The 9,728-nt window shown below is 39.4% G+C and overlaps 1 protein-coding gene across 1 annotated transcript in view; it reads left to right on the top strand.

Moving 5' to 3' along the window:
* The first annotated feature begins 221 nt into the window (after positions 1 to 221).
* GUCA1C (guanylate cyclase activator 1C) overlaps positions 222 to 9,728 on the top strand; it is a 36,578-nt gene continuing 27,071 nt past the window's right edge. The window contains exon 1 of the mRNA XM_063393830.1: positions 222 to 425. Coding sequence (XP_063249900.1) covers positions 222 to 425 — 204 coding nt within the window. The remainder of the gene's footprint in view (positions 426 to 9,728) is intronic.

The following is a 9,728-nucleotide window of genomic DNA, read 5'->3' as shown; positions in this document are numbered from 1 at the left end:
CTGACTGTGCACAAAGACTGTAATTAGCTGCTAAAACCACAGGGTACTAAAACTGGGTGCCAGTAATCTTGCTAGGGTGCTATATTTACTTAGTCTATCTTGGTTGTGATCTGTAAGAGGTTTAAAGTAGCTCTCAAAGGTAGAGTTGGTGTTTGAATGATCATTGTTGGGAAGCAAGAATCAGCATTTGGATGAATAAATACTGAAAAAGGTTACCTGGTATGTTTGATGCAATGGGTGCTGCTGGATCAGCAGATGACATTAACGCTATGGAAATTCACCACTGGTACACAAAGTTTATGAAGGAGTGCCCGTCCGGACAGCTTTGCCTGCATGAATTTAAACATGTCCTGGATCTACATGGACTTACTCCTGAAGCTAACAACTATGTGGAACAAGTATTTCACACATTTGACATGAACAAGGTAAGAATTCATTCTTGACTTCTGGGCTTTCTTATGGCTGTATCATTTGATGCACTCTGAGACATGTCTCAGAGAGCTGCAAGCTCCCTGCTCAGAGGTAATGAAAGTGATTCAATAGAAAACTCTGAGCAGTTAAACAAGAGTGACTGGCAAACAGAGCTGAGTGCTCTGTTCCCAAGTATACTTTGCCAATTTAAAAGTTTCATGCAGTCATTCTAATACGTGCTGATGGTTTCTCATCTTTGAAAACCAGATTTTTATTATTATTTTCAGTGAGCATTAATGATTGAAATTTTTATTTATATAGCTGCTTGAAAAATCTTTCTAAGGCAGTGAGTGTTCAGCTGGATCCATAGGTATTAATGCTTTCAGATTATGCAACATAGGCACAACAAGATTCCTTCTGTCACGGGATTCGTTCTGAACACCTTCTGTGGCCTAATTTGGTATCAGTCAATCCCCCTTTTCCAAAGGCACATCTGCTGGGGTTTGATCCATCATCCCAATTCTACTGCTTGACATCCTAGGTCCTCCTAAAGATATGTCCAGTGGCTATTAGATGCATTGCTGTCTTATATTATTCCAACACAGTGTTCATACAGGTTCCTCCTAGCCACGAGACTCATCCAAGGTAACACCTTCTTCCAAAAGTGACAAAAGGAGTGAAGAGTCATCTATAATCCTTAAAAAAGACAGAAATTAGGCTTAGGCTGAATTGCCAATAATACAAACTCAGCTTTTGGCTAACAGAACACATGGTATAAAGAAGTATTTTTAAAAAACAATAAAGCATTAGAGTTTTCTACCCACATTACTTATCTCAATGAGTTCAGAGAGGTATAAAAAATTTGTTATTACATTACACAAATTACTTTAATAGCAGGTTAAAACTGGTCTAAATAGTAGCCATAACTGCTCCAGACATTTTCTTGTTCAAGAAATTGCTTTTCTGTTCTTCATTATGGAATTAATTATACTTATTTCAGAAAATGCCGAGAATATAAGATACCTTGTGTGTTTTTGCATGCATCAGTACCTCTATTGCACTGTTTTCTTGTGTTTCCATATACATCTCCACTCCCAATTCAGCTTGCTTTTTTGGAATTATGTAATTCTTTCTTCCATAATCCTCAAGGACTCTTCCTATAAAATCAGGCTCCTTGCATGCTCTTTTCTTCCCACAGCCAATTACCAGATGGTTAAACATACTGAAATTTGATTAAGTAGTATCACCTAACTCAATAAATGTGCCAATTACAGATGACGAGCAAACTTCCAGTCTACAAACACGAAACCTGACTGGCAGAAATTGTTCATTAGCTGTGCTCTTTTCAATTATAAAATTTGATGCCTGAAGTTCCCCAGAAAAGCTTTATGAATGCTCACCTTCCCTCAGAGCATACACCGACAGCGTCTGAGCTCACCCAAGAGCTTTTCCAGTTCAGCGTTAATGGGTACTGCAAAAAGACCTTGACACTTCAGTGCTCTTGAAGAGTGTGGGGGGCTTTGGGTGTTGGGCATTTTGGCTTTTTATTTTATGGGAGAACTTCTTTTGGTTTGCTGGTATTTTAAAAGTTCCTAATTGCCTTTCTCTCATTACAAGTAGCTTATCACCCATGGAGTAGTTTGCTCAAGTTATCTGAGGAATATTAAGATGTATGCCTTAAACTTGTCAGGTTATATACACTATATAACAGTTTGACTCTGCCCAGAACTTTTTAATCAATTCATATATTTCCACAAAATTTCAAAGAGTAGGTATTCCATTTAATCAGTTCCTAATGTTTTCATAAAATTTAGCAGCTGAGTAGCAGGGACACACCCAGAATGAATGTGCCATTCATGCAGAATTAAGCTTTTATTCATTGTTTAGGGCAACAGTTGGCTACAAAATTATCTTGTTTCCTTTTGCCTAGAGAAAATACAGGATGGAGCTGGGGTGCCAGTGTTTGGGGTTTTAGGGGACAAAAGACATAGTTTGTATGTCTTTAGGCTTTTGTTTTGCTATTCCCAGAAGGGCTTGTTTAATTAATGTTCCATGTTAGACAGAAAAAGATGCTTCAGTTTTTTATCAGTTTGGGAGTCTACCCCCATTTTAATGAAATTTAACAATGATTTGGCCTTAAGGGCTTCATAAAATCCACTCTAAAACTGTTCATGCTGGGCTTAAAATCTCATTATTTAATAATGTGTTCCCACTAAATATCTGATATTCATTTCCTGTTCTGCAAGATGCTGTAACAATCCTCCACTACCTGCTACTAATCTGAGGCATAGATTTTATTGTGTGCTTTCTTAATTGAGCTGTTGCTCAGCTGCAGCAATAGGACCAGGCAAAGTTATTTAGAAGGCAGGACAGGAGTGGCACATTTAGAATTGTCAGTTACATAAGATTGTATAGTCTATATCCATTTGCAGATGGAAAGAAGATGAAGAATGGGGCTTCCATTCCCAGAAAAACGGCTGGCAAGTTTTAATCCCTGCCCAATCTATTTCTATAATTTAGTAGGAAAGGCTTCAACATTTAGAGAAATTAATCAAGTGAATCTGAATATTTTATCTGAATGTTTTACTTTTTCCCTTTAAATACTCATTAAAAAATCTATTTTGATTAAAAGGTAACACTATATCTATATTATTCAGATAAAACACATAGCATCTAGATAAGCTGTAGCTCAGTTTTATTCTCCTCTTGCCTTGAATAAAGACTTGTTAAAGACTCATTGAAAACCTTGTGGCAAACGAGAGCCAGGACCTCTCAAACAACACACCAAGATTTCATAAGTTTCCTCTTCGTCATTCACACTGCATCTGTTTAGTTAGACAGGATGTGCATATTTATCTGTTGCAATTTATGTTTCCTGTGAAGTCATTCTGTGGGGCCTCAGGCTGGCTTAGGGGACTGATTTTGTGTAACAAGCAGAATGAACTGTGGCCATACCAGCTTGCCAAGGGAAATGCATTTGGGAGTTTATGGCTTGGCATGGCTTTCTCAGTAACAGTATCCTCATAATATTCTTGGTCGTTCTGACTGCATCAACACTTCTAACAAGAGCATGGCTCAGACAGAGAACAAAGGAAAAGCATTTGTCTTCTGGATTGTGGTCTTAATACAGAAATCCAGCTCAGGACTCCCTTCCGTGCTTAGCAGAGACAAAGGACCTTACTTCAAGATGACTCAGCTCTTTCCAAGTTAGATGAACCAAGTCTCTCTGCCCTGCCTTACACATCAAGGGAAAAACAACTTACCTGAGTCAGTGGAAACTCTTTCTTAACACAAGATTTTTTTTTTTACCAGTCTGTGAAAAAATCCTGCACATAAATCAAGGTTCTGAAAAGGCATCTCACATACAGACGCAAAAAGCACCAATGCCACTTTATTTTGACGTTGAAAATTGCAGCATTAGTTTTCTTTTGTTTTCTTCACCCTAACCCTGTCCCCTCCAAACACACTCCACCCTAATTCTGCATGTTCATTTTCTCTGATAGAGGATCAGATTTTCTCTGCTGTCATAGTGGTAAAATTCACTGCCAGATCTATAACATTAGTGGATGAATAAAAGAATTAGAGATGAAATTTCTTTATTTTGCAGGCATGTATTTAGATTTTAGGAAGTGAGATTCCAAGCAAACAATCAGCTTAGGTGTCTGCAAGCTTCTCCCTAAACCTGAAACTGCTGAAGGTGGCTCTGTCAGCTTCCAGTTTCTAAGATAACAAAAGTGCTATGCTTTAAATATTTAAATTTCTACCTCTTTATTATCTGCAAACCCATCACTGAGCCTGTGAACAGAACATGTGTCTTAAGTGGATTATGCAAATGAAGTAAAATTATTACTTTTTAGTGTCTCCCCATGCTCTTGCTCATTCAGAATTCTATACAAAAAGACATGTTGCTAGTTCTTTTTAACCTTAGGATCATTTTAGGAAAAGTACTTATACCATGCTTGGTTTAGATGGATGTTAAATCAAAGTACGTACTTTTAATGGGAGAGTCATGAAGAGTCTCTTTTCAATAAGAAGTCCCCTTCCCAAATTTCACTAGCTCTGATTTATAGCACTTTCTTCAAGTGCTGTCATGTGAATTTCACCTGTGTTTGTATTTAAATAATAAATTTAAATTTATTTTAATACTGGTACTTTCTGTGAGAGGTTTCTGTGAGAGCTGAACATTTTTTCCCAATGCTAATGATGCTGTATGATCCATTTGAAGTTTAGCAAGAGTACCAAGGCTGCAAGGACACAAACTCTTACACAACATGAGCATAAATGTCATGTTTTGTGTTCAAGGCAGTCCCTGCACATGCACCTGAGAACATGTCAAGGTCACTCCAGACAAAGAGAAGGACCCACCTACTGACAAGCTCTTCAAAAATCTTCTAAACAAGTTTGTTTCCTTGTAGGTGGGGCTGCATGAGAGCCTTAAACCCCTCAGGTTTCCCCCTTTCACGCCTGGTAGGTTGTGTGAATATTTTTTGTCTTCACTCTCCTTTTTAAAAATAACTTTCCCCACCATTTCTGAAGTAAACTCTGTTAAGAGCTGCGTTTTCAGACAGTTTCAATGAAACTTTTCTGGTTTTCTTCTTTATTTTGTCATTGCCATTTTTATTCTTATTTGGAAAGCTTGTAAAAAAGTTATATAGCTGTTTTACATCCCTATTCACCTCCTATAAAAAAACAACTTTTAAAGTTAGGTAGTAGAAGGAAGATAGACTTCAATTTTTGCATAGATCAGAAAGAAGAATTTGTTACTTCAGGAAGGTAAATGAAAATAATTGATAAATGGAGTGGAAAAAGTGCAGTCAGAAAACCAGGAATAGACAGGAATAAGTAGATAACAACTTTTGAGGAGGAGGAAGAAACAAGCGAAATGTAAGACAAAAAGCAAAATTCACAAAGTCGAGGCACACGTATAAAGAGTTGGGAATAAATGTTCAAGGAGTAGAAGGAGGAAATAGTGCCTCATCCCTTCTTTGTACATTAATTGAAACCCCTGTGGAGCTATGGAGAAAAAGTGTTGAAGAGATTTAAAATCCTAAGAAGAGATTCATTCTCCATCAGGAACAGAGCTGAGAGTCGGACAGAAACAACACACGGGAACAAACGTGGCTGTTTGCTCACGGCAGTGACACAGCGGGGCTGGCAGTGGCAGCCACAAGAGCCAGCCCCTGCAGGTGTCTGTGCACAAAGCCTCTCCAGTGTCCCAGAAAAGGCCTGAACGGGGATGGCTGGGCAGAAATATCCCCGGCTCCTCAGCAGGAACGCGAGCCCTGCCTTGCCTTGCGAGCCCAGGCCGCTAGGAGATGCCAGCGGCTCAGAGTCTGCTCCCCTCGGGAAAGGCTTCGGGCTCCAGGGGGGAAAACGCCTCCAGCCAAAACAACGGCACCCCCTTAAGGAAGGCAGCCTCGTCTTTTAATTAAATGTTTGCTGATGACTCTGTTGGCTTGGCTTTCCTTTTTTCCAAAGTGCTTAACTCAGGGGATTCTATTGCTAGTAGGGAAAAAAAAATGAAAAATAGAAAATAATTTCAAAATTTTTCCAAATAGCTGTGCTGTGTGGGCAGATATAAATAGGAAGCCAGGATTTAGAGTAGTCTAAGGATTTATATGTAGCATTATTAACGGAAAAATACAATTTGTCTAAGCTGAAATGCTTAATGAAAACAGCCTACGGCATCAAAACGTTGTTGGGGTGTGCATTAATTTAGATCTATTACCATTAACATGAAGATTTCTGAGGATCCCCCCATCTAGTTCATCAGCATGGAAAAGTTCAGTGATTTTTTTTTTTTCTTCTTAGTTCTCCCATTTGGAGCCAGGACATTTCATTGGCCTCTCAGATTTTTCCTGGATGAGAGGACTCTTTCCCTTTATTTCTAATAAGACCACTGAAAAGTGCCAGGTTAGCAGTATTAGGGATTGTCAGTCCCACTTGCAGCTCCCTGATGCCCACCAGACAAGGTGCAGCCCAAGATCTTGCCCACAGTGAGTTTAGGAAAACCAGGGAATTCACAATAGCTACTAAAAGAAAGCATTCCTGACTTATCCTCTTGGCAAAGGAGGATGCACCTCTTCGGCAACTAGAAACCTTGATGAAAATAACAGCTTCAGCAGTGGGTCCTCGTTGTAACTCGTGAACTCCAAATGGAAAATGGAAAATTGGTATCTAAGAGCGCTTCCCATAATCATCAAAACCAGAGGAACACCACTACAAATGGATAAGACTTGTCATTTCATTGTGCATGGTTTGCTGGCTATTCATAGATATGGGCACACTGTACCAAGCATGGCTAACACCCACAAAATTACATCTGTAACTGGTTTAATGACAAAAAAAAAACCCAAAAAAAACCTCCTAGACTGGGATCTGCACAACTAGGATAATAAGCACAGTTGACTTTCTCATCACCAAGACGTGTATCATTGAGCTATACTCAAAATCTCCATGACAGGAATAATGAAGCAGTACTACAACAAGAAATCAGACATAAAAGGTTCTTATAGATGTATTGCTTTAATGGTTACTGCCTTCTTTTTTGTTTTTAAAGCTGTACTAAAACTCAAGGAGTTAATTGTTTGTACAAGTATAGTAGCAGGTACACAAGGAACGTGGCTGTGAACTAGCAAAGTTGGGGCAGTGCTTGATCAGTGTTTTCAGTGAGAGAATAATTCAGCAATTGTGTGTCCCACAGTGGTGCCAAGGTTTAAACACCACAGAATGTAGTAACAACCTCTCTTTTCCCCGCCACCACGCTTGAGTTAGCAAGAATTTTTGAGTCCTCTTGCCTCAGATTAGGGGCTTGTGTCCTACTAGAAATTTGTCTCACTGGAGCAAAATCTTTCTGGTTTATATAGTACAGCCCCTAAAAGCTAGCTGCTTTCTGATGAAGATAAAAGAAAGAAAGGTCAGCTTGGTTTTCCTCCTTGTATAATGCATAGAAGAAATGCAGAATTGAGAGGCTAAATAGTCATTCAAATAGTTAGAAAGCTGTAGAGTGGCCCATAGGGAGAAGACGGTGATGGTTGGGACCTAATAATTTGGGTCTTAGAAATCAAAAAAAAAGCAAACACCAAAAAAACAAAATTTGCTAACACTGAAAGCCTTCACAGGTAAATTTTATGACTAGGATAGCCTGTTCCAGATCTTCTGGGAGGATAGCCTTCTCTTTCCAAAATTTTGTGTGTTGTCCAGACGACTGTCTTTCATTTGGGCTGTCTAGGTAGTCTCTCTGAAAACACCTCCCCCAGATCTGCCTGACCTGGGAGGGAGGTTGCATCTTCCTTAAGAGACATAAATGGACTCTGAAGTTGGCTACAGATGATGAATGGCCACCTACCCACGGGGAGATGGAGGGCGCTAGAGGGAGATGGCAGGACAGGGGGAAGGAAACCATGCTCAGGGACATGGGAATGCCTGCAATGGTGCTTCCTCTGGTCCTGCCCACACCGGTCCCCTCTGCACTGAAATGAGCAGTGGCAGATGCACCCAGAACTGGTGGGATCCAGCATCTGATAGCAACAGAGCGCTGGAAAGAAAGGGATGGAGAAAGAGGGGAATGGAGCAAAGTACAGGAGCATGAGCTGAGTCACACAAGCAAGAGAAGTGGCTTTTGTCAGAGAAGACACCACACAGAAATTGCAGAGGAAGGAAACAAAGTGGGGCTGGACTGAGCTGGAGCACATGCAAAAAGTTAATTGGAAAGATGACATGAATTTAGACAAAAATCTGTAGATAAGCTTTTTATTTAAATACATGTAAAACTTGGCATTTGCCGCTTCATGCAATAGCGGTTCTCTTTTTTGTATTACACTTCAAAGAGGAAGCATTTAGCTGCATCTGTCAGAAGGGAAAGATGTGTCCTTGTTTCACAACACAGGGATGTAGTATGGGTTGCCTACTGCCAAGGTACCACTGTTTTCACAATACCCAAGAGAAAGTCATCTTTATTATTTTAGTTTTCTGCTTTTTTATATTTCAAGTTAGTTCCTGATAATCCTGCTGTGAAGTTTTGTTGTGATGTGTTTTTTTTTTAAAGGCTCAACCTCTACTTTCAACCTCTTTCAAAAAACTACCTTTTTTCACTTGTAAAGAAATCTAAATTACACGATCCCTTCTAAAACTGAGAGCTTTTATACCAATTTCAGAGCAGAACTAAGGACTCTGATCTTTTTTCTCATGGTTCCCTACAGAGAGAGTTTTGCTTTACCTGCAATGTGCAGTTTCTGTGTGCCCAGGTTGTTGCATTGATTGTCCTTGAACAAGCCATCTTTATTATGGGACTATAATTTTTGGTGCAAGTGCATAGTCCCACTGTTGCCTGTTTGTATGGTTTTTTTCATTCCCAGAATACTGTTGTACAGATTCCAGAAAGCTTCTTGGCATCTCGATTGATACTGTAATTTTATCTTCACCTTTTAGAATCAGCTTTGTTTGGTACAGATGGCCCATTAGGAATTGTTTCACTGGGTTTTCTATACACAAACTAGTCTCTATACCCATTGTTTCAGCATTCTTTGAATTATCTTTGCTATATTAATTTATTCAGTTTGGGTCCACATTGTTATCAATTTTTCTATTTTTATTTATAAATAGAAATGCTCCAATGCCTTTAGCTTCTGGAACACGTGATTTCTATAGAATTTCTACTATCTCAGCACATGCTTTGTCTGCAGCTCATTAAGTGCCATCAGACTATGCAGAGGGTTATAAATTTTAGTCTTTTTGTGCCCCATAAAACCTTTCATTTTATGTCAGGTGTTATATCAACCAAATTATACCATTCTAGTCCCCTACTAGGGGTGAGGGATGCTGTGAGACAGAACTATAAATCAGATAATTTTTTACCCAGGCATTTTTGCTGTCTTTACAGGTGTTGTAATCATTCTTATTAAGCTAGAGGGATTCTGAAAACAGGTATTACTTTAATAACATTCCAACTTTAACTTAACATTCTCTCATAAGTCTTTTGCCAGAATGTACAAAATCTGACCAAAAGTCAGACTTCCAAGGCCCTTCTTTAGGAAAGTGCAGCAGTCTCTCCTGTGCCTCAATCACTGTGGGCACACTTCCCCAAGACTTACTATTTGGAAGCACCAAGCAGAAGAAATATATGGTTTTTTGAGGGGGAGAAAAGAGGAGAGAGGGGAGAGGGATTAGTACATGTGAGCAACTCCCAAGTTCCCTGTGCCTAGAGTGAAATCCAGTGACCAGTGTCTGTACAAGCTCACGTGAAGAGATGGGAGGGAGCTGTTATTGCCCAAGTGAAAGAGAGAAAGGAGGAAGGATGACTAGCACTGAGTTATTGA

The sequence above is a fragment of the Prinia subflava genome, chromosome 3, assembly GCF_021018805.1.
Source record: "Prinia subflava isolate CZ2003 ecotype Zambia chromosome 3, Cam_Psub_1.2, whole genome shotgun sequence".
In the NCBI taxonomy this organism is placed as follows: Eukaryota; Metazoa; Chordata; class Aves; order Passeriformes; family Cisticolidae; genus Prinia; species Prinia subflava.
The sequence above is the reverse complement of the archived record's forward strand: the minus strand, read 5'-3'. Positions and strand labels throughout refer to the sequence as shown.